At 39.0% G+C, this 26,754-nt stretch overlaps 1 protein-coding gene across 1 annotated transcript; it reads left to right on the forward strand.

The window, feature by feature from the left end:
* The first annotated feature begins 2,994 nt into the window (after positions 1-2,994).
* Positions 2,995-13,988, forward strand: LOC139448578 (platelet endothelial aggregation receptor 1-like). The gene is made up of 11 exons (XM_071230147.1): positions 2,995-3,095; positions 6,167-6,236; positions 6,661-6,951; positions 8,827-8,908; positions 9,773-9,816; positions 11,384-11,422; positions 11,825-11,883; positions 12,069-12,662; positions 12,990-13,089; positions 13,400-13,450; positions 13,920-13,988. Exons 7-11 carry the CDS (start codon positions 11,847-11,849, stop codon positions 13,945-13,947), a joined length of 810 nt encoding a protein of 269 aa, XP_071086248.1. The 5' UTR covers positions 2,995-3,095; positions 6,167-6,236; positions 6,661-6,951; positions 8,827-8,908; positions 9,773-9,816; positions 11,384-11,422; positions 11,825-11,846; the 3' UTR covers positions 13,948-13,988.
* The last annotated feature ends 12,766 nt before the right edge of the window (positions 13,989-26,754 follow it).

Consider the following 26,754-nt stretch of genomic DNA (forward strand, 5'->3'; position numbering starts at 1 on the left):
TTGACAGATGGCGAACGCAGCTCAGAGTGACTTTATATTGGAGTTAGCAGCGCACGGTGCTCGAACACTGCACACTCGTTACACAAAATATGGATTATTTGTTCATTCCGTATATATAAAGGGTTGTTTCTATGGGTCGTTGGCGTCGAATGTGACATTAACTCAACATTCAATTTATACTTTATTACGGCCGGGTACACCAGAAATCGACTTCACACATTGTACCCATGTCGGGAATCGAACCCGGGTCTTCGGTGTGACGAGCGAACGCTTTAACAACTAGGCCACCCGACCGCCCCGACTTTACAGAGGTAGAGACCCCAGTAAAGATCCGCGTAAGAATTGATGTTCACCAATCTACGCTCATCGTACGAGCCACTAACGTGATCGGGGCATCGGATCCCTATTGCGTAGATCGATGTTTATAATGTCAATCACTGGACCGTCTGGTCCAGGCTCGATTATTTATGGCTGGAATATTGCTGAGCGCGGCGTTAAAAAGTAAATAAAATAACTGTAGGCAGTTGCATGCAAAAAGCATTTTTACCAGGACAACACAGAGTTCTTAGCCCCATCTAGGCTGCAGGCAAGGCTTTCTTTCTCTCTCGTGTGGTAGTGGTAGCGCGTCTGCCCGGAGACCGGAATGCTGGTGATACGATCCCCAGCCGCGTCATACCAAAAAGACGTTGTTACCCTGTCTAGGTAAAACAAGGACTGGTCGGCTCGGAGTCAGTATACTGTGTCTGAGTGGGTATCCATGTTAAACTGTGGCATGGTATCTCAGTGGATTAGCACTATGAAACCGGCATCAGTTCGGACTAGTACAAGCAGTCACGAACGCACGCACGCACGCACGCACATCGCTGTAAAGGTGCAATAATCTTGAACGCGATGTAAACAAGCCATTTGACCTTGTTACAGCTGCGGCACGGTATCTCAGTGATCTGACAATATAAAATTGGTATACGCCCAGACTATGAAGTGCAAAGTCACCCAACACTGGGTGGACTAACTCCATGTACCTCCTCTCACACTCAAGAGCAGTGTTTCGCTAGAATGAATCATATTGAGAGACTGATATTCACCCAACCTGTCACGTGTAAGGTAACTAAAATACAATGTCGTGGGATGGTGATTATTAAAACATATGCTAATGATATAGTGGGAATCGTACAATGGACTTTTAGTAGCGATTTCTCATGAATATTGAAATGTTTTTGTTTTGTTTTTATTTAGTCAATGGCAAGGCAATAATCTAACGTCTGTACACATAATTAAAACGGGCAAAACTAGCGTGAAAATGAAGTGACGATGGCAATTGTTCCAAATGAATTCCTATTATGTTCTACAAACAGGAGGTCGTTGCAATGTGATACGGGAGGTATGACGAGGCGAGATGTAGAAGCGGCATTTCTCTTACACCCATATCGTTGGATTTTCCAATCTGCCCCCATAATATGATTTGAAAAAGCCTAGGAACCTTTTAGGTGGTATTTGTATTGCGTGGAATCGTTGTTTGATATTACGTATTGTCAGGTCAAGGAAAAGAGGCCTTTAGAAGTACATATGTTTATCGATTTATCGATCGATATATCGATTGTACATCAAAGCTCCACGTTTCTAGTCTATTTTACCCAAGCCCCAGATGCGGACGACAACGGATAATCTCAGACAGACCTAACACACACCCATAGTTGGTGTTTGACTGCATCACGAAAAGGTTTGTGCAGTTTGAGGCACGTCCAATGACAAACACAGAATTAATGTTATTTTATATTGATCCAAAAGACAATTATATAAAACAATATGGAATTATATCAAATAGACTTGCAATTAGCAAATATACCACTGCCAAAACTGAACAGTTGGGTCTTTACAAATGTACTAACGCTACGAGTGCAAACAAAGCACAGAGAGGCACAGCTTCACAGTGTCATGTCGCGTCACACAAACATCACGGTCATATACTCTCCAGACCAAGTAGCTTATATACAGGAGTCTTCAGGCAAGGTCGATTGTCGATTACAAGTAACAATATCAAATTTATGTATATTCACAAATCTTAACCATTAAGTATGTACAATAAATTGTCTAGGCTACATTAATTTTGTTTCTTGTTGTTTTAACGCCCCACTCAGCATTATCGCAGCTGTGTGACTGCTGTCTGCAAATAGTCGAGTCTGTACCAAACTTTCCAGTAATTGACAACATGAGCATCGACCTATGCAGTTGGGATACGATTTCATGCATCAACTAAGTCAGCGAGTCGTTTGTCGCCGGAGCTTCGCAGGGAACTTCACTAAATACTGGCTATCTTGATATATAATTGGCCACGTGATGAGGAGAAAGTGGTTATGACGTCGACCTCTTGAAATTTGTTATGAGGTGGGGTGAAATTGGGTTTAACGTCGCGTCCAAGATTATTGCACTTATATAGCGACGTGCATGCACGTGTGTGTGGCTGCTTGTACTAGTCCGGACTGATGCCGATTTATAGCGCTAGCCCACTAAGATACCATGCCGCAGTTTAACACGAATACCCCACTCAGACACAGTATACTGACTCCAAGCCGACCAGTCCTTGCTTTAGCCCCTTAATGCGTCTTTTAACGTCTTTTGGTATGACGCGGCCGCACTCCGGGCGGACGCTCTACCACTAGACCGCGGAGGTGGTCCTCTTTGTTATGAACTTAAAATAGCATTTATATACACTCAAGATAATATCGTCACATAAACATAAACATAAACTGATAAATACCCTCGATAATAGCAGACATAGTATTCACATGACATGTTCTCAGCAACAGTGTGCGTACGAGCCCTTTATCTGTTATGAAAATAATCAATATCGAGGTTGTATATGCTGTTGATGTGAAATATATTGCTGCGATGTATAATAGCATCATACGAAGCAAATAATAATAATACAAATAACCAATAGTCGTTGAATAACTACACGTATATGTAGAATATATTAATCGATGCACACACGGACACACATGCAACAAATGCCAACCTAACAGTTACTAATACTTGCAAGGATACAGGTTTCGATAAGTAAAGACACTGCAACCACTGATGGACTATAATCAAAGGTAAGATTAGAATAGTGCTGTACTTTTCAATGTTTTAAATTCACCGCCAAATGTATTGAAACATGAAAACAATCGAGGCAGTTGATCCCACACGTTTGTGTGCCTCATATGGGCGAAAATGGGACCGCCCTTATTTCCTTTGGAGGCAACTCGACGAAACTATTAAAAGTTGAATTGGTGAGGTGAGGTGAAATGGGGTTTAACGTCGCGTCCAAGATTAGTGCACTTATATAGCGACGTGCATGTACGTGTGTGTACATGTGTTTGTTTGTGTGGCTGCTTGTACTAGTCCGGACTGATGTCTATTTATAGAGCAGCTCGCTGAGATATCATGCCGCAGTTGAACATGAATACCCTACTCAGACACAGTATACTGACTCCGGGTCGAAAAGTCCTTGTTTTAGCCCCTTCATGCCGAGCGCCAGACAGGGTAACAACAAGTACCATCTTTTAACGTATTTTGGTATGACGCGGTCGGGGATCGAACCCAAGACCTTCCGCTCTCCGGGCGGACGCTAAAAGTTGAATTGTCATCATCGGTAGATGTCTTTTTTCTGCTCAGGGCACTGTTCTTATCTAAAGTGTCCAGCTTTACATGCTTATCTTATTCAATATTAATAGCAGACCATGTTGGTTTGCCTAAGCTAGTCTTACTTACATTAACATACACCATCATGATAGTAAGAATTTGAAAGAGAAACACGATTTCAATGTACAAATTATACACTTACACTTAGATATCAAAGGACTGTCATCTTCAGCTTGTGTACATTATATAAGAACATAATCATATTCCCAAAGTAAATCCTACTTGACATAAGGATTTTTTTTATAAAACAAAACAGATGTAGTGTTAATTTTTCTCTGCCAATAACCCAACAGTAACACCGTTTGTAACAGATTATATACATCCATACATAGAACATAGAACAATATATTCAATACACAACATTTACTACCTTTGAGACCGTATGTAATAAATGGTAAGGTATATCTGTATTTAAAACGTTACCTCTTGCCCAGACGTTGTTTGATCAAGGTTACAGGTTCAAGGCCTCGGTGAAGCTTTCAAAATGTTGTATGGTAGACATGTGAAGGACATTTCCAAATATAACGCCTCACGGGCCAAAATTATGTCCGATGCTATTCCCTATTTTGACTGGTACTATATTTTCCCGGGTTTTTTTTTCAAGTGAACAATTGACTTGCTCTGCGTGTGTTTGTGACTGTTGTCACAATTTTGGTCTGGATACTGTCATTTTCACGCTGAACCTGTGGTACCATCATTATTTGATAGTGATTCGTAAACTCATGCTTATGATAGGAGCGCCGGTCAAAACGTCCTAAGCCTGACTAACTTCCCACTATTGGGCATAACAAAGTGGACTAGTCAATGTAGTTCATTGTTTGAGAAGTCCACTGCAAGTGCATTTGGTCTGTTGAGGCTGTGTGAGTTGACAGCCAGTTGAACGTGATAGGGGTTCGAATGGAACCAGAAATGGAAAAGTACGAATATCGAGCAGTTATCAAGTCTTTGACTTAAGAGAAAATTACTCCCGAAGAAATTCATGACCGCATGTCACAAGTGTTGGGGTATAAGTGCTCTAGCTATTCCACTGTGGGGCAGCTATGTTTAAGGCCGGGAGAACGAGCCTTTATGATGACCTTAGCTCTGGACGTCCCTCAGCTTCCATCAATGAAGATCCAATCAAGGATATAGAAAAAATTATGCTGTCAGATAGACGTATTGCCATTGCTGAACTTGATGAAGACACGGGTCATAGCCATGGATCCATTGAACCTATCATTTACAGATGAATAAAATATCTCATCATTTGGGTGCATAAGTTTCTAAATTCTGATCTTAAAGAAGAAAGAACTGACATTGCCAGAGAAACTTTAGAGCTAATTGAGGAGGTGCCTACTATGCTGATTTGTTGATTTGAGATTCTATCAACTAACTGCTAGAGTCTCTCGACTCACAAAGGCTTCTGTGCGACGATGTGGGTTCGACGACATTCCTTACTCTCTATACCTGGCACTAAGTGATTTCAACCTGTTGCCTCAGCTGAACACCTTCGTGGAAAGCGCTATGACGACAACGATGACCTCAAAGCTGCCGTGAATGGGTTTTTCAGGTTGGCTTCAGAAAACTTCTTCCTGACTGGAATTTAAGATCTTTATTACTATCGATATGAGCCCTCGTAAAGCCGGAATCGTAGAATGGATTTCTGATGATTATGGAACAATTGAATTGACTTTACATGTGTTTGTGAAGGTTTTTGAAAATTTCCTTCTTTCTGTGTTTTGAAATGGTAATCATAACAATCTTTGCTGTAGCAACGAAACGAAAACATCAAGGATATATTTAGGATTTTACGAAAAGCTCCCCCAAATAGATGACGATCATGCATTTACGAGTTATGGTTTAAGGAAATATTATTATTATTTATTTTTATTTTCATCCTAATTGTGTTACTAAATAATGTATTTATTCGTATTTCAATACTTTGAATAAAACCATGAGTAGGTATTTCTCTTGTTGAAATAGAAAACAATTCCTAAACCACGACAGTATTATTGCCGACAAAAATATATGCCTTCATTCTAGTAATCGTTTCCTTCAAATAGTTGGGACCGTTCTTGAAGCTGTACAAAGAGCGATGGAGGGAGATACGTGTTGCGTGTCGTTACCGGTCCCACCATTGTATGCGCAGCAAGCTATGCGCGTTTGCAGACAACTGTAAACAGAAGTCGAGTTTAAAATATTCGTACCTCCACCGTTGAAGATTTCAATCCTAGCTAAGATCGCGATCTTAACCCCAAGCCGTCTTACAATCGCGTTAAGATCGGTTTGTGAGAGTGGAATAGGACAATAAAATGGTGATTGTAAATTTGATTGTAGCCGCCTAAGATCGATTGTAACTAAGACTGTTCTGTGCAAGTGGGCCCAGGTCTCCATTTCACAACATCATAGAAACAGGATCTAGAGAAACGTGTCGTTCCCCAACAGAATCGATGTCCTTAACTCTATGTGTTAGACTTGTAATGTGCCATTTTGTTCTTTGCAGTAGATGCATTGGTGTCAAATACAGACAGAAATGGTGATACATTTTATGTTGATTATCATCAGTGTAAAAGGTGAGGTTTTACAACTACGGTATATTTATTACTGAATATGTGAATCTAATTAATATACCTTGCACATTTACTTGGATTTAATGAGCCGCACTTCGCTACATGCATGTATGAGTGTCTGGTGGTCATCTTCGAAGTGTCTTCCAGACGGGCAAGACGAATAATTAATTTATTTATGTCCAACTGACATTCGCCAAAGAGGTTTATCTACATTAAGTTTTCTTTTCGGAAATCGATTATGACTAGTGCTATAAGTACATTGCTAATTCAGATTACCAATTGTCATGAGGTTACATCAGCTGTCACCTGTGGATAAACAGTCATAGAAAACAAGTCATCGTTTCTTGATCATTATACTTATCAGTATATATGCAATTGTCATAGGTAATTAATTCTTATTAAACACTTTGTATTGTTTGTATTGCAGTGTTGCATGCTGAAGAAAAATGTCCAGATGGTAAATTTGGAAAGAAATGTGAGACAAACTGTTCCGAGCAGTGTGCACCTATACCCAATTCTACAAACATCCACTGCTTTCGCGGCACAGGGGAGTGTTCGGAGGGTTGCCTTCGAGGCTGGTACGGGTGGACTTGCAACAACAGGTGTGGGGGTAACTGCGTCGATGACATCTGTAATCAACACAATGGACATTGCACAAAGTCCTGTAGGAACAACTACTCGGGCAACTTTTGTGACGTTTCATATGAAACAGAACAAGGTATGATTCTTACACCTCATTACAGATATAATGCAAGAAAACAGAGTTCGGGGAAGTTATTATGTATTTAACAACGATTTAAAATATATATCACAAGATAAGTTTGATCTTGTGCATCAACATGACGCGAAGCATACCATTGCAGCATACCTTTCTATCGACGCAAGTACCTGTTGTACATTTGTAACTCAGAATGTGACACAAATTGTAATTAATTGAAGATATGATGTCGACAGAAAAAGTGGAAGCTGACATGTATTCATCTTCCCGAGGCAAGAGAGTTAACTGACTTTAAAAGTACAGTTTCCACCCTTGCCGAACTAGGCTGGAATTACTGGGCTCGGTCGAAAGGCCACCAGCGGCTGTTACCAGTCATGTCCCTTCTAAGCCTCTCCTATGGACCAATCAGATTCCACCTCTCGTATCACTTGCGTTGGCTTCACACACAAATGGTGGCGCCCAGTCAGGACGATCTGATGGATAATCAAGATCTTTGTTGTGATAAAACGGGTCTTACATTGAGAAATGCATCAAATCACGTAAGTACCTTGATTAAAAACATGAAAAGATGTGGAAAATATCTGCTGACAACGAGTTGGCGGTGCACATGCTTTGCAAATCCTGCAATCGACCGAAATCTGCACGACAGTTTACGAACCGGATTTCGATTTCGGTTCGCGATTTTGCTTGGACTATGCATAGACTCGTTAGTCCATCCAAAATGTAACTCCATAATACCAGCCAAGTTCGGCAAGGGTGAAAACTGGACTTTTATAGTCAGTTAACTCTCTTGCCTCGGGAAGATGACATGTATTTAACAAGGATATGTTGTTAAAACAAACGTGGATGTCCTATAAACGTTGAAATTGAATACCCCTAATTAGCTGACTTTCCATAAACCTTTAGTATGAAACATTCAGCCAATGGGTGGATTGACAATGCAGTGATATTTTGGTTACCCTACCGGTGCCAGTCGTGGTATTTACCATCCGTGTATTCATATATGCTGGTGGAAGTAAAACTATGAACGGAAAATAAATTAACCTGACGACGATTTTGACCATCTGCATCGATATGTTTAAATCTTGACAGTATTAATGCCATGAAGATATATAGGTTCTACCAAGATTTTGACACACGACTTTAGCTCAAAGGATGTTTAATCAGAATTAAAGGCCTTTCAAAGCTTTCACAAGGTTAAAAATGGTAGCCATTTGGAGCACGTTTAATTCCGTATTTGACGCATAAGTGACACAAATTATGCCCAATGCATTTCCTTACTTTGACTTGAACCATATGTCCCCCTGTTTGTTCAGGTAAACATTTGACAAGTATTTTTATTTATGTGTGACGGGTACTGCAGAATAAAACCGGGTATCATGTCTATTGATAGTGATTCATAAATACATGCTTATTATATTGTCTGATTAAATTTTGATTAAGGAAAAGGTTTTGCCGCTATTATTTATGTATGTGTGCCTGTATGTGATTTACCTTCTCGTAATTCCAATTTAGAGATTTTGAAAATTTTGAAAATTTAATAAAGTTCATGTGGTGTTTTTAGATTATTACCAATATACTGTTGGCATAAAATCATCTTTGGTCGCATTTGATTGTGATTAATTTAGACGCAGCTTGCATGTTCATTCATATGGTACGAATACACATGCATTTGATTAATCGTTGATATGGGTTGATTTGTTTTCACATTATTCGATACTGAACAAGCGGCATCATAGATTATCTTCCATATTGTATTTAAATACTTGGTGATAGATAGATGGAAGGATCAATGGAACTAAAAACTGATCACATGAAATTGAATATAACTATTGCGTAATACTCTAACACATAGTTTTAATATTCATTTTACAGCTTCGACTCAGGGATATGTAATAAGTGTAATTGTCGTCACCGTCCTTGCAATCCTCGTTGGAGTCGCTGTTTGTGTGAAGTGGTGAGGTTTTTTAAAAAACAATAAAATATTTTTTCGTGGATGATCATAAGGAAGATTTTCAACGCTTGTTGTGACCTAATCAGTCAGCTGCAGTTTTTCTATCTCAAGAAATTCGAGGTAACTTCATATTACGACGAACTTCAGGAAAAACGTCTTTCCATGATCAGTGGAGTTCTTTGTCACAACCTGTCAAAAATTGAAATCAAATTTCATCTGAAGTTTACTAAGAGACAATATGTGAAATGCTGGCCTTCCTCATATAAGCATCTATGAGACATACATGGATAAGAAATTTAGCCAAAACCAATTGTGCTAACCTCCTGCTGATCTGTTCCTTAATGATTATGATTCGGGAATAATGCTTGCAACACGTGTACCTTAAGTTTCAGGTATATGGATGATCTGATATTGTTAATTAATAGTCAAATAGCCAATTCCCTTCCACTGATTAACCAAGCGGTACAAGATCTATAAAAGACCAGTGAAACCGCCTCATCAGTTTCACAGATGCAGGGAAATGGCAACAGGCTATCACACGACTGTATGACAAGAGGGGTGTCTTCCGATTTCAAATGGTCAACTTTCAATTTATGTCGACTAATTCCAGCAGTTCCAGTCTTTGATGTTTATATATCTATAAATTACGAAAATATGCATATCTTGCAGGGTATTGTTTCACAAATGTTTGTATCATTTCTCTGTTGCCATCTCTGCAAAACTGTGTAATCATTAATTACTTTCGTTGTTACTTTTATATTTTGTTGTTGCACATATATTGTATTGTGTTGAATTATTGAGGAAACAAAGTGATACATTTAAGCAAATAAAGGGTGTTTACGTGATCATATTATGAACACTTTTTAGTACATCCCGGACAAGCAGTACCAATGGGACGACGGATGCAACAAGTAAGTTGAGCAATATTCTTTTAAAATGGCATTAATTAAATTAAAGATTGTGCCTGGACACTGTTGCTGTTGGGCATTCAATCAGATAGGATTACTCACGAGCTTACAAAACGTCCAACTGGACATGTTCCTGGACTTTCAGCACTCTATACCTCAGAAGATTTCTAAGGATCTTTCACGTACCTCAAGAGCTTCCGACGCCTCTATTCAGCCACCTCTGTGGAGGAGTCCAAAAGTATAATTGACGGCGGATGGACAGATCAGAAAACTTATAACGCACTATTCCCTTGGCTCATTTCGATCAGTCTTCATTTTTATCAACAGTTGCAATGATGACCAAAAAGTTTTAAGATGTGTGCATGTGTCAGCTGTTGAATAGAATTTCCTGTATGTCACGAGGTGCTTCGAGCAGCGGTGTCGTCTGTAAAAACAACTCCTCAGAAGCCACTGGACAATGAAGCTGAAATTACACATGCACTCATCTATATGATGAATCAAATATTGTTCAAGGGGTTCGATTCCAATTTTCAATATAAAGTCAAAGCAGCTATATTAAAAGAAAACAGTTATGGTCACTGCTTAAAATGAAATGTTATGCCATATTATTCTCTCACAATACATGTACATCTTCTCTGAACGTTCCAGATTAAGAAAGCTGAACTCTGCCATGTATTTGTTTCTTGTTGGTGATATCATACTTTGTTCAAACAATTTTAGTGAAACAAATGGAAACATTGTTAGGCATTTGATAAACATGAGTCATCAGGAAATGACATATATCCCGGTCTGATGCAATTCGGAAGTCGAGTTTGTCTACTTATACCCCGCTTCTGGTTCATTGCCATTGGATACCTTCAGATAAGGGAAGACAAAATGATGCTGTTCAGTATTTTTCAATATCTCCAATCATCAAAAGGCATCTGTTCACCGCTAGACTGACTGATCAGTATAGCAATTATTACCAAGAAATATTTAAAGGTGTTAGGAATTCTGCTCCAGAAACGAGTACTGGCCTTATTTCAGTATAAGTCTAACTTGTCTTCATGAAACTATATATTAAGATAATAAGAATCCGAAATCGTCAAAAGGTACCAGTTAACCACTAGACCGATCTCTTTCGCAAGTTTCAAAACGAAATATTCAGCTGTATAATTCCGGTTCAGAAATGGAGAGCAGACAACGGAAATTCTGATCCCTTTTGAAACCGGGGTATACAAAATGTTCTCTTTAGAAGGCATACGAGGCTCGGAGTTGAAATTTTGTTTTAAGTAAACTTATCTGTTGTATATTGCAACAATGTGTCTCAATTACTTTCGGGGGCAAAGTATTTTTTTGTGGTGTGTGTGTGGGTGGGTGGGTGGGTGGGGGGGGGGGGGGGGGGGGGGGGGACATACCAGCTTGCGACATTTGTCTTGGCCTTATGCGTTGCTGTATCTAAACTAGACTATACATGTGCGTCCCTTCTCCTACTCGTCCTTTGGATATTAATTCTTTTGCCAATTTAGAATAACTTTAAATATGATGTCACTGTGCCTTGTCTCGTTATATCATGTTGTTTTTGTTCCAGATGAAGAAAACAATCTGATCCAAGAAAGTCCGGGTATAGGTATTTCCGTTCATAATAGTCATTGCCGTACTGTTAACAATAGTAACGTGTATGCATTCTAGGCATTGAACATCTGTGAATGTTTTTGTTGTAATGGCCTGATTTGACCCAAAAGATACGCCTTTTGAAATAATGTTAATATCATGATTATTTTGTTGCAATTAACACTGATTTGACCAAAAAACATATGCCTTTCAAAATAATGTAAATATCATGATATTTTGTTGCAATTAACACTTTTGACAGGACTTATCCCTCACAAGAGGGTGCCTTGCTAACAATAATTATTTTACAAATAACTTAAATAAATAAGAAAAAAAGTTTCAGATATTTTAGTTTATTATTTTGCAACTAACATCATATGTATGTTCCTGGACAAATAAATCGGTGGTTTTTTCACAGAATTGGACACGTCAGCTGCGAAATGAATCATTTGGACCTGTTCAGTTGCCTTTTTATCAGTAAGTTTATACTCAAGTCACTCTATTTAATTGTCATCTCACATGACGATAAATAATAGGACATATGCTTTTACTTCCGGAAATATGGTTAAAATAACAATTTATTATAATAATATTTTACATCAGGTGTTACCGCTACCCATTATTGTAAAATGAATACTGACACTTCTTTTTCCAAATTTCAGTACACATACATATAGTTTTACTACTAGCTACAGAATGTCCAATTCGTTATAAACTAAAGTGTGATGATGACAATATCTGTATCGATGAGTGTGTTCCCGGATTTTTCGGTGAATGCTGCGACACACCTTGTCAGAAAACTTGCGAAGGATTGCGGTGTGAAATTGATCGGAACAGAGGCATCATTAAATGTACAGATGGATGTATTGACGGATATTACGGTAGCCGATGTGTAATTCCATGTCCAGAGAGTTGCCTGCAATGTGATCGGTACACCCACGGCAACTGTACCAAGTGTAAGGGCGGCAGATACGGGAAACAATGTCAGAAGGACTGTCTGAGAAAATGTAATGGATTTGCTTGCCATATGCTGGGGACGTGTTTAGGGACGTGTATGGATGGTCGACTTGGACAAAATTGTAATCATAACTGCAGTTCAAGGTTTCTGTCATGTCGTCGAGACACAGGACAGTGTGTCCAGTGTGCAGATGGATTTTATGGGGATAACTGCGAGCGGCAATGTACAACCTGTATTGCTAACCAAGAAGACTACGCATGCAAACCAGGTTGCAAAAGATGTGACGTTACATTGGCAGGTAAGGAACATTATGATCTATGGGAGTATTAGTATACGCATAAATCTAATTACATAGTGAATAGTTTTAGAACTGATTTTAATGCTTGATAAAACAAACAGTGTACGTCTGTCTCTATCTATATCAATTGTTAACTCTACTGATCAGGAACTTTGGAAAATTGCAGTGCAAGAGATTGGCAAAATCATCAATATACGCTTTTTGACTCAAATAAATACCCTGAAATAACAGCTAGAAAGAACGTACAATTCATTAGAAACAACCTATCTTTAGAGAATCGTTTTTAGAATAAAATCCATTAATTACATCACATTCCTTGTCTTACAGGTGTGGTTGTGTACCCAGAGCATGATTACTACTGGATGACATTCATCATTGGCTCAATGATAACAGTAGTGTTACTGTTTAGCAGCGTTCCTTTGTTAAGGTAAAGCCTGTTACATTGTGGTACGTACATTTCGTCACTTCATCACTAAACATGAATATATTTTTAGACCAGGTTTCTTTTTCCAAACGCAATGTAAACTTGAATAATCTACTTGATGAGTGTAATGATACAATCAATTACGCCGTTGGTTGTTTCATTCAAGAAACGATTGAACTGGCTCCAATTGTAGTTTTAAAGGTTTCAGAATGGAATGTGAGTAGTATTTTTCCACTTTACGAACCATGATAAATGCAAGTATTTACAGGTCGCCGTCATACAGAACCTTATTATTGCATGTCCTATGTCCTAGATATGTCTGTACCAGGAGAAGTTCACAGGGACCTATTGCTGACGAAGAAAGGTATAATATTGCTGACCTTTGCTTAGCCTAATTCATATGTATTGAAGCCCACAAATAAGTAGTTATCAATGCTTGATTCAATATAACATGCGTACGTGTGTGAGATCAGAACATATCCAACGTGCTTCAAGCATTCCAAAGTATGTTGTGACAGCAGAGGAAGTGTCATGCTATATTGTTCTTATTATTATTTATTTATCACTGTGATAAGACTGACATATTGCTAAAAGCAGTGCAAACTTCCTGATGCAACTGTATCAGAATTTATGGTAGCTCATGATTTCTAATCTGGTGCTGGTTGTCAAGTTACTGACCTAGGCAGTAGGATATAAACTAGGGTGGTAGTTTGTGCTTTATTGAATGTATCCTTTCACGTTGCCTTTGATTTTATGTTACGATTAAGACTGAACAACTATGTACAATATATCGACAATGTTATTGTACTTAAATTCCCTGTCCTCTGTTGCAGATTGAAAATGATGGAATTCCCAGGCTAACAAATCCTTTGAAAGTGACTTTACAGGAATGTGCTGTTATTATTTCTATTTCCTGGATGATGAGACAACAAATGTTTCTGACTTGTTTAGGAACGTTTTCATCATAAGAGTAGCTTAATTGTATCTCTCATTTACTGTACATTAAAAACGTTTTTATTGGCATTGCCTTCTTCATTACTGAAACATCACTAACATTTACAGGGGCCACAGAATGTGTAGTATCTTTGATTGGATTTATTTACTGTAGCGGGTGAAGTATTACCATTACTGGTTCGTTGTACTATGTTGTCGCTGTGGTAAAAGACCACCCCGTGGAACAGGGAATAGAGCATCTTCCCGGAGAGCGGAAGCTAGGTGTTTCAATCCTCGGCCGCTTGGTACCAAAAGGCGCAAACAGATCTACATTGTACTTGCTGATACTACTATTACTTACCTGGGACGTTCAACCCCATTTCACCTCACCCCACCGGGATGATCCAGTTACCTATGCTTGTCGCACGTGTTGACACAAATGCATCGGATGGTCAGCTTGGATCTGCGTGCCATCGTGCCCCTTAGGCGTGACCAGGCTGCAGTGAATGTTGCTGTCTGTCGCGTTAAACAACATCCCACCATCTTTTAGTGGCTCCAGTGTGCAACACCAGCCATGTATTGATAGGGGCATATAGTACCAATATGTTATCAGCACTAACAGTAAAGTATGCATATCGTTTGAACATAGAAGGTATGGCTGTTGAAATTAATTAATTCATTATGAATAAGTACTGACACTGCGACACGAACTGACAAATTCTTTGTTGCCTTTAATTACTTGCAAAGTCATTAAATAGATGCTATCAGTTGCAACAAGGTTTGCAATGAGTGAGTGAGTGACTATGGTTTTACGACGCGCTCAGTAATATTTCACCAATATGACGTCGGGGGACATGAAAAAATAGGTTCACACGTTGTACCCAAGGGGGAATCGAGCCTGAATAATTGGCGAAGGCTTTAGCCACCAAACTACACCACCGCCAATGTTATTCAGTACCATGTGCTCTATGCGAAATGATGATTTCTTAGTAAGCCAAGCCAGAATGTTAAGAGTGAGTGAGTGTGTATGGTTTTACGCCGTTTAACAATATTCCAGCAATATCACGGTGGGGGACACCAGAACGAGGCTTCACATATTGTACCAATGTTGAACATCGAACCTGGGTCTTCGGCGTGACGAGCTGACGCTTTAATCACGAGGCTACCCCACAGCCCCCAGAATGTTTTGAGAAGATATACCCATTAGTAAATAAACTTGTATATACTTTCATATAATAACCCTCTGACAAATTATCTGTATACCATAAGTTTCTAGTGATTTTGTGACATAGATTCAAGAAAACAGACAAAAACAAATGTCAAAAAGCATGTTTATTTGTTTTTCGAATTCAAAGAATAATTTTACAAATATTCCAAGATAATATTTGATGATTTTACATGTGGATCCTCAGATAAATAGTACCACGACACCGAAGCTCACCTGGGTATATGCTGGGTCAATTCACACATTCACAGAGCCAAGTGTGCAGATAATTTAAGGGCATGGTCGAAACAAATACATGTAAATCCCACTGCTTACTCAATATAAACCACATTTCATTACATTTTCAACGAAATTGGCTGAATAATGGCCAAACATATGTTTCTAAATATGGCTGACGTTGTGGCAATAGGGAAAATCAGATTCGAACCTCTGGGACTGATTGGGGTGTCTCCATTGGAAGGAACAATATTTGAATTTCAGCTTCATTGGTCCTATGGTTTCTATGGAGAAAATCCTTATGACGCCCGGATGAACAAACAGGCAAGGACATAAGCTCCTTGACTTTCAGTCAAGTTAGCTAAAATGACACAGCTTAATGTTTATTCAACATATGACAAAAACATGCCTACAATGGTCAAGCTGTTTGATGAGTAATGACATCAGTGGTCATAGTCTAGTACTGCATACGTCTTTACAGTCACACCAACAAGCATGACATGCTTGACCACGGTAGTAAGTTGTTTCATCTATGTCACATAAGGATACGTACTTGGGAACATAATGCACACTAGATAACAGTGCAAACAGATTGAAGGAAACAAGCCACATCAAAGGTACAAGTAAGCATACATAAATAGTCAAATTCATAAACAGATAAAGCAAATTTTCTCAATGTATTTGATAATTCAATTCAGTGACAATAACGCATTTTCAATTAAGTGTCTGGTCAAAAGCCACTTTTTCAACTTTGTTAACAATCAGATATCATCCATAAGAAGTTCCCAGTATTTTGAGTATAAAAAAAGTGTAAACAACCCCGCATACTTTTCATAGTTGATACCGGATAGAATCCTTAGTTTCAAATATACTTTGTTTGTTGTTTAACGCCGCACTCAGCAATATTCCGGCTTGGGACGGCGGTCTGTAAATAATCAAGTCAGCGAGCCTGACCACCCGATCCCGTTAGTCGCTTCTTACGACAAGCATAGTCGCCTTTTATGGCAAGCATGATGATACCAGGTGTTCGCAAAAGATGAGTGCCCAGCAGGTGGCGACCGTTACAAACACACGCAATTGCAAGTCAATTGTTCACTTGAAAAAACAGGGGAACATGTCGGGGAATTGCATCGGACATCATTTTGTCACTGATTGTCAACATTTGGAAATGTCCTCCACGTGTCAACCATAAAAAATGAAAGTTTTACTGAGGCCTTGAATGTTGTAACCAGTCAACTTTTGTGGAAGAGTCGCATGAAACACTCTTTGAAATCTTCGTAGAAAGAGCATGCTCGATTGTGAAATTTAGACACCAAAAGCTGGAGCTGCTGGAATATTGCTTGACATAAAGGGAAAGCCATGATCATTGATTTCTCACTATTTCAATGCATGCTATCCTTATATTTAATTAGCACAGCATGTTTATGACGAGACTCCGTTGTTAGGATTATGTAGTTATGGCCAACCAAATAAAAATGCGTTATATAAAATGAAAACGGAAATGTGATACAGTACGGATTGATAAGGTTAGTAAGTAAATCCATAATACTTACTACAGTTGCGGAATTCAATTAAATGTTAGCTGGAATGTGATATTAAAAGATTGGTAAACATACAAGTCGGAGAATTGACAATAATAAGTCTCTTCATGAAGGGAGGTAACTCTTCGCAACGTGTTCTTCGGGTCGAATCTACGTTTGCTTTACCTGGTCACATGCATGCGAATGACGCGCTCACCGAAGACACTCAGATTTTCTTCTAATATTGCCGGAGCTATTTCTCTGAAATCTGAATTAGCCATGGGTGTCAAAGTGAAAAAGGCATAATCCAGTGAAAACGATGATTTTATTACCGCTTTGTCGATGTAATTGTTGCGAAATGTTGCAATCTGACTGCGGTATCCAAAATGATGCTCGATACTGCTCCCTATTTTGTATGATATCTTCCCGTGTCTGTTATGGTGAACACTTGACATGCCCCTGCATGTGTTTATGAGTGACGGGGTAGGATACTCTCACCTTTTCACGATTTAGAAACACATCCTTATGATATAGTCGGAATGGTACAATGGACTCTGCTTTTAGTAGAGATTTTCTCATGATAATGAAATGGGTTTTATCGATTTTACTTATACTGTATGATTATAAATAACTACTAGAGCTGCAGATCCGAAGTGGACCACATATTCCGAAATATCAAGGCAGTCCGTAAACTAATCTTTCAACCTTAGGTTCAAGAGGCGTCATGTCGAAATACTGTCATCATCAGAGACCGTGACCGTGCGATTTGTTATCGCATAAATCGTCATGTCACGGTGCATGTTCCCGACAGATGCGTGTGGCAACGAAGTTAAATGAACTGGGTGTACCGCTCTCTTTGTAAAGGGAGACTACTCGAGAGAGACTACAGATGTATAGTATACGATTGTTGTTTGGCTGTGGTACATTAAGTGTCGTCAGTGTAATAGACAGGGTGTTTTATGTTTTGATACATTAACAAACAAACGGTATCAACATTTCATTTACAGTTTCATGAAAAGGGAATCGAGACAGAGAAGAGGTTGCATTTTAGTCAGTCAGTGACGACAATTCCCTCCGAAGTGTTAATTTGACACAAATCCTTCGGTGAATGTTTACACACATGTTGAGCGAAAACCCTCGAAACCTCGATTCCTTGTGCTTGCTGCAGCATTATGAGGCCAGATAGCAATATACTCCCTTTCATAAAAATGTTGTTCGCGGGATGAAAACAAATTAAATGTCAAAACATAGATCCAATGTTGTCAGTAATCAAAGAAGTAAAATTACAGAAAATCAAGTGATGAAAGTAGTAAATAATCGCAATGGCTACAATTAAGGGCATATTGCGATTTGGTTACAAATATCTTTCCTGAGTATATATATATATATATATATATATATATATATATATATATATATATATATTTGGTGCCGTAGATTCTGGGGTATTCCTTCAGTAACATCGTAATGATAATGAATATTTGTATATTATGAAAAGCGCATCACATTGGATTGAAATAAAAGGGATAAAGCCATTATCATAATCATAAGAAATTACTGAAATTGTACACATATGTTTGTATTTGTTTCTTTAGTAATTATTTGTTGCAAAGTTAAGTATATTTATGTCGTGCTTTTTCTCGAGTAAAATTCTTTTGTGAAATTCAAACTAAGATAAACTATTATTTTAGTTAGACAGCTTTGTGAATTATTACGATTTACATGCTTAGATTACCTAAATGAAGTCGGCCTTGTAGGATGTCCAGAGAAGATCTTTGTACCACAAACATCAAGAGACATTAGCTACTGTCACTGTCACATCATAAGCATTATTACTTCACAAATACTACGGATATGCGTCGCCTAGTACTACAGTGCAAGTTTTTATACTTTTCATTACACCCGAAAAGCCATTGAACGGCGAAAGATTTTGTATGGATAAAGGTGTTTGACAATCACGAATATCTAGACTATAAATTACATACATCTCTATTAAGAATTGTGTGAAAACCTGTCATTTTCACCTTCTTAATGTCACACACATGTGCCTGTAAGATGCTTGATATGCAGCAGGCATATATGGCATGGCTTTTTATGTCGTCAGTATTGGTTAAATACCTTTTAGTTGACTTTTTGTCGTCCCGAAGTACTGGGAGCAATAATTGCTGTCACCATCTATAACTTACATTTATTACAGTTATTATGTCCGTATTTTTAGAGAAAGTGCAACGGGAAATGGCACGTGTTCTATAATAGAATTGAAGCGGACATATTACCACTGAAACCGTAATCGAAACGTGACACGAGTAGACTGTTTCAAGGACAATGTTTCGTTACCTTCATTTTGACACTGGGGGTGTTTTGTTCAATTTAATGACTCATCTTCCATTTAAGGAAAGGAAATAATGAAACAATGAGGTTAAGGTAATAGACTAGAAATAATCTGTATCCTAAAAGTGGTGAAATATGTAATTTTACCTCGTTACTCTCCGTAAATCGTTCAAATATGTCATATAGAAACAATCATCTATAAATTGATCTAGAAGTGTATGAAAAACTCCCCTCACAGTCTCGTTACCAAACGATTATTACAAAATACAATGCACAAGTATGAGATGTTGTAGGAATCGTTACAGTCTACCTATTATTAACTAGTATCTCATATATTAAACCTCAAACAGAATATAATCCAGCAGCATTTGGTTTTGGTTTGGTTTGGTTTGTTGTTTAACGCCGCACTCAGCAATATTCCAGCTATATGACGGCGGTCTGTAAATAATGGAGTCTGGACCAGACAATCCAGTGATTGATATCATGAGCATCGATCCATGCAATTGAGATCGATGACATGCATCAACCAAGTCAGCGAGCCTGACCACCCGATCCCGTAAGTCGCCTTTTACGACAAGCATAGTCACCTTTTACGGCAAGCATGGGTTGCTGAAGACCTATTCTACCCCGGAATCTTCACGGGTCCCAGCAGCATTTGTGTATCATGGTCTCTATAGGTTGATATAGGTTTGTTAGTCATGACATGTAGTCGGCTATAGATTTACATTTACAAGAGCACAAAGGCATTTCATTTTACGTAATATGATAGCAGATGATATGATACATTAATAAGGGCCTTGCTTGCAAACCCATGGAAACAAAACTGTCAAGTCTGTTTCTCGTCAGAATGAATTGCGCCTGAATCATATTGCGAGAATGACATACATGCAAAAGTCAGGGTTTTAAAATAAGGCAACTTTATTATTGAACGGTATTTAGGAAACAACTGATCCATGTCAGTAGCTGGCACAACGGTGTCAGTGGTAGATGTGCGTCATATAAGATATTTTACCGCTGAAGAATGTAGTACACTAGTTTGAGTGTTTGTAAACTGCCTAACGTCGCACTCAGCACAAGTCCAGCTTTGCGAGGTCAGTCTGCAAATAATCGAGTTTGGACCAAACAAACCAGTAATTAATATTATGAGCAACGTCCCACGCCGTCGAGTTACGATGACACACCAACCAATTCACTTAGTCTGACCACCCGATCCACTGAGTCATCTTGTACGACAAATAAATGCGTAAGTTGCTGGGGCCTATTCTAACCCGGAAACCCGGTCCTTGAAACAATGGGACTTATTTCTTCAGAGTAAATGACCTTCTCGATGTTCTTACTAACAAATAGTTTCATGAACAGAACATTTCTCTCAATCCTATTAAAAGTACATGATAGAATTACATTTCTTCATCAAAACAAAACCAAGAAAGAAAGTGAAACAAGAATATGAAAACGAAAGATGTCTGGAATGACAACTCGAAACATATCTTAGTCCGTGTTTGTTGAGGTGTGTGGATATTGTGTCAATCAAATAATCAGGACACTCAAAAACCACGTCTCTACGAAATAAATGTTTGGCCTCTCACCTTTAAATGAACCAAATAAAATGTCTTTCGGTCAAATATGTCAATACAAATGAAAGCTTGCACGCCATGGTTGCGGTAAAGATGTGGTTGTTTACGTAAATTATCGACGAGCGACAATAAATATCAATTCATAATGTATTGCGTGTAATAACTGTAGACAAAAACGTTCAATGTGTTTCCAATGTACCCAAGCTATATGCATGTCATGCCGACATTTATTTTTATTGCACCTTAATCATATCCAAAACATTAAACGTTCAGTAATGAAACAAGGTCAAGGGCTGAGGTGGACCTTCCAGATCAGTGGACAGCGACATCCAAACATCTTCAGATTTATCGAACTGATCCAGAAGGTAGAAATTTCGGAGAGAGCTAAACTAGCGCAGATGCAATTTGGAGCAGCACCGCCAACCAGGAAGGTTGTCTACAGAGAGAAAGAACATCGCCTTGTCCGATTCAAGGAACAGCTTCATCGCCGTGAAAAGACAACCCTTCAGTACCTAGATGCAGTTGGTCCACTGATGATAAACAAGTGAAAATGACTGACAATCATAAATGACAATGAAATAACATTTGAATAAAAAATTGTGAACTCTACCCAGCTTTCTTTCTTGTTACATGGGTGATACCATTTTACTTAAGGTTACAGGGTACTAATTACTGATGCAACCAGCCATAACGAGTGTTGTTTTAACGGGTCTGCGTTTTGGCAGGTCTACGTTTTGGGAAGATACCATTCACAACGATGTTGGGACCGCGCTCATTTGCTCTGAAGGAAATGTATTTTGTGTATTAGAAGCTGATTTGTCATCATCAATAGATTTTTTCTGGACAGAATACTAGTTTTACCTAAAGTGCCCAACTCGTTTTCTGGTATGCATATCTTATTCAATATCGACAGCAGGACATATTAACAATACGTTTTCCCAAGCCAATGTACACAACAAAACACTCAGATATCTGCAACTTGATTACTATATATAAGAATCAGTATTCATAAATATTTTGTTTCCTTATACAACATACATTTGATTTTAACGCCAGTTGGCATTTTTTTCCGCAAAAACCTCAACGGTAACACCGTTTGAATCAAATTTGTACTTTTTACAAAGATGATTGGAGATGAGCCAGAGTGTGCTCTTTGTAAACATCTTCACGTGCAGTTACAGCCACTGCAACAGGGATGTTGCAATTGTGTTTCGATCAACATTAAAGTGTCTGGCAACTTCGTTTTGTGCCATTTCTGATTGCATCATGCCCACGGCGCGTAGACGTTGATATTGCGTAAGCGTTATTTACGGTTGAATAAAAGTGTTTGCATGAGGACATGATAGCTATACAATTATTCTGCGCTGTTAACATTCAGAAACGACGTACCGTGTTGTCCATGTTTGAGTTGCCTTTGCATGTGTTTCTCAAGGGTGCGACCGATTGGGTAGATATGATCCCCTTTCGCGAACATCTGTTATCGTTACCATATGATAGAGGTTCATAATCCCTTATGCTTATGGAACGGTAGTTGGCATTTGGTACACTTTAGTAAACATAATTGTAAAATAAAATAATTCAAGTTGATATCGTGTAATATCCTGTTCTGGTATAACGGTTCTATAATAAGTACACGTCCACATTCATCGAACAACAGGAAAGGAATTCCATTGTAACCATTGGGCCCATGCGGTCTGTAAATAACAGAGTCTGGATCAGATAATCCAGTGACTGACATCATTAGCATCGCTCTACACAACATCATATATCATAATGAAATGTCATAGACAGAAAGTATCAACGTATAATGTAATGAACATGTGGTCAGGATGTCTGTTGTGAAAAAGATTGTACCTTTCTGATTTAATTTGGTTTTCCAGAAAATATTCTTTAAGTGGCATTTAGAAGTTTGTATGATGAACAAGGGAGATAGTTCTATGGATATACAACTTTATTACAACGAATGCGATGTTCGGTGTTACATTCTCATTGGACCCGTGAAGATTCCGGGGTAGCATAGGTCTTCAGCAGCCCATGCCTGTCGTAAAAGGCGACTAACGGGATCGGGTGGTCAGGCTCGCTGACTTGGTTGATGCATGTCACCGTAAACCCAATTGCGTGGATCGATGCTCATGATGTCAATCACTCGATTGTTTTGTCAAGATTCGATTATTTACAGACTGCCGTCATACAGCTGGAATATTGCGGAGTGCGGCGTTAAACAACATTGGCGGTGGATGAGTTATGACTCAGCGAACCCCATTCCATATTGCGCAAGGAGGCACGGGTGGCTCAGTTGTCTAAGGCGCGAAGATTTGCTGTGCAGAGTTGCGTCCCTTGGACACGCCAAAAACCTATGATCGTGTGTTCGAATCCCAGTTCGCCCCAATTATGTTTCTAGGTTTGTCAGCACCATACACGTGCTCGTGGGTTTCACCGAAGTGGTGAACGTCTGTGACCTGCATCATTTCGGGCTTTCATCCATTAAGCTGACACGCCACGATATAACTGGAATACTGTTAAAAGCGGCGTTAGACCCAACTCACTCACTCACCATATTGTGCAAGGAAGGGTCACTGGACAGTACTGTACTGAACATACTGCCACCCTTAAATTTTTGTCCCATCTTTCAGGACGACATCGTCCGTGCTCACCGTGCATGAATATTCAATGCTCACTTCCAGCAGCACACCATCCATAGTGCTCCGTCTCACCCATGGCGGGGATCTGGCGGTTTAGATAACCCCGGTTCGGGAGCCTCACTGAACATGTACAATATATTACTCATGACAGCTTAACGTTCTTTGCATGTAAGGTTCCAGGCTCTTCTACAGGTTAAGGGGTGGTCGGGTAGCCTAGTGGTTAAAGCGTTCGCTCGTCGCGCCGAAGACCCGGGTTCGATTCCCGACATGGGTACAATGTGTGAAGCCCTTTTTCCGGTGTCCCCCGCCTTGATATTGCCGGAATATTGCTAAAGGCGGCGTAAAACCATCCTCACTTACTCACTCACTTGTACAGGGTAAATGACAAACAAATAAAACCAATAACTACGATGTTTGCATTTAGTATTGAGAACGCACGTGAAACGGAATGTCGAGGCGTGAGTGTCTATACATAGATTACCGAAGACATGACGAGAATACGTCACGGTACCAGATTTGACAATAACACATATATCTCGGTAGTACAGTAATTATATTACGCACTTTATGATTGCCTGCGGGTTGCGAGGTTTATCGCGAAGCGAAACCGGGTAAGAAGCTGAACACACGGACAATTTTGGCATGTGGACCATTTTGCTTGTTGACCATTTTGGCATGTGAACACCAGAAAGTTAACTCCGCACAGAAGAGTGCACACGCACACCGCTCAAAAAGAGTGAGTGAATACCATTAAAACCAAGCTTGTTATGGAGTAACAGAACACACAGAATGAAACATAAAACAACATCGAGTCTTGATTATGATTCATGACCAGTGTCAATCAATCCAATATACCAGTAAGTTAGGTGTTTCTATATTGACTAGACGTCAGTTTATTTGTTCCTGACGTATTTGTCAGATGGTAACGCAGATCTTTTACTAGTACATAGCCTGTTTTTATATCACCCTGTGAAGCCTGTTTTATGCTCTCAACATGGTATTACTGTCCCTAGTGAGTGCAGACCCGTGACGATTCCGGGGTAGAATAGATCTTCAGCAACCCATGCTTGCCGTAAAAGGCGACTATGCTTGTCGTAAGAGGCGACTAACGGGATCGGGTGGTCAGACTCGCTGACTTGGTTAAGGCATGTCATCAATCCCAATTGCGTGGATCGATGCTCATGATATCAATCACTGGATTACCTGGTCCAGACTCGATTATTTACAGACCGCCGTCATATAGCTGGAATATTGCGGCGTAAAACAAAACCAACCAACCAACCTTGTGTGTGCATGATATAAACGTAACAGATTAACAGGTTAATTGAGTGAATACAGACCGTTTTGCTTGCTCAGTTTCATTCAGTCAAAATTAGATTACAGTGTGCATTGTCCATTGACACAACAGTTAGGTCAAAGTGACCCAAGGCATATCGATCTTGACTAACTGGTCCCGGAGAGGCGGTATTTGTTTGTAATAGATTTTCCGATAGTCCCTCACACCAGGAAGATATACCTTCGTGTTGGCATGTTGACTTTGTAAATGATCTTGAGTGGTGTGCAAAGTTCAAGTTGTACCTGAAAAAAAAAACAGAAATACTTCTCTCCTCGAGAAATACTATATATAACGTTGGTATGGGTCACCAAAATAGACGTTTGTTTTCGCTTTCACGCTGCAGTCAGCAATATCCAAGCTACATTACGGCGGCCTCTAAATAGCCGAGTCTGGGCCAGGGGACCTCGGGGTACGCGGACCATCAACCAAGTCAGCGAGTTATGTTTTAGGCTTATGGCCCTACGTAACTAGGGTGCCCACAGACCTATGCTGAAATAATAAGTATTATGTTTATAGTCAACATCCGCGTTATTTTTTTCAGATTACAGATTGAGGTTTAGAACGTGCATAGTGTACAAAAGCATCAGAAAAGTGTAAAATTGATCACAGAGCATATTATACACTTCATTTTGGGTTTATATCTTGTGTTTTGATTTTTAATACTGTTTCAAAGACACTAGGTAAAGACTGGTAACACGGTTGACTGGCCGGTTGGTTTTAATGCGTCGTCGTCATAATACTTTTGTGGGATTATGTGTGTTTGTTGTTGGACGTCGTACTCAGAATTATTCCAGCTATATTCTATACTGCCATTCCCACGGGTTGTGTAAACATCGACGCCAAGTAAACCATGACGTGACAACTGTGTTCCCGCATAGCGATACAGCACACCTTATCATACTCAGGGTGACACACACACTTCAAGGGCTATCATATTCATTACACCACTTCACTCGTGTCTTCTGGAACGTGTGAATACTTGACTGCCTGATCACAAAGATTTAGTATGTAGCGTTACATAACAACGGGGTAAATATTAGTAAGTAACATGTAGTCATGCACACATTAAGGCCTTTGAGATATTGAACACATTCTCAGTAAGTGAAGGGTAAGTTAGAACTTTCTTCTGTCTGTGTTATTTCTTTTTTGTTCTTTGTTCCATATTCTATTTCTTGGCATGATACAATTATTCATTTGAAATTAGACAGCAACTCATAATATCTTGTTAATGTTTCTCACAATGTATCAGAAAGTCACTAGAATCATTTATAAAGATGAAAAATATCTCTTTCATTATTCGCTTTCAAACATTGCAATATATCTCCACAGTGATATTTTGTATGTTTTTGTGGGTTATTTTTCTACTGTTTTGTCTTCGTCTATTAGTCTGCAAACACACTATTTAGTTCATTACAAAAGAACATGAATATAGCACGATAGTGAATGTTTTTAATTTGTTTGATTCGTCTCTTTTGTACTTGAGTGTTGCAATAATTTTGCGTTTTCACTTCATTTAACAATTTTACATCGGACCATCAGTGCTTTCTACTTTATGTGTACATGGAGATATGTGCGTGGTATGCTACAACTGAAACACTGATCGATTTACTCATGTAGTTGGCTATGTGATGTCTTTACGAATTGTGTTAGGTGATTTTGGTCCAATTAACGCAGTCCAATAGCCACTTTAGTCATAAGCTGGTGATTCAAAACAAAGTAGGGGTATTCTGAAACATCTTGAAATTTCCCAAAATTGTAAGAGATATTTGTTTTTAGAAATATGATGATAATGAACATGGCAACTTTTTGTGAAGTATGATAGTGGGTGTTATGGCCGCCAACAATCTTGAAGGACGACATGAGTAAGATGGGAAATTTGATTTTTTTATCA

Source organism: Haliotis cracherodii, unplaced genomic scaffold, assembly GCF_022045235.1.
Source record: "Haliotis cracherodii isolate W230 unplaced genomic scaffold, xgHalCrac1.p SCAF_7, whole genome shotgun sequence".
Classification (NCBI taxonomy): Eukaryota; Metazoa; Mollusca; class Gastropoda; order Lepetellida; family Haliotidae; genus Haliotis; species Haliotis cracherodii.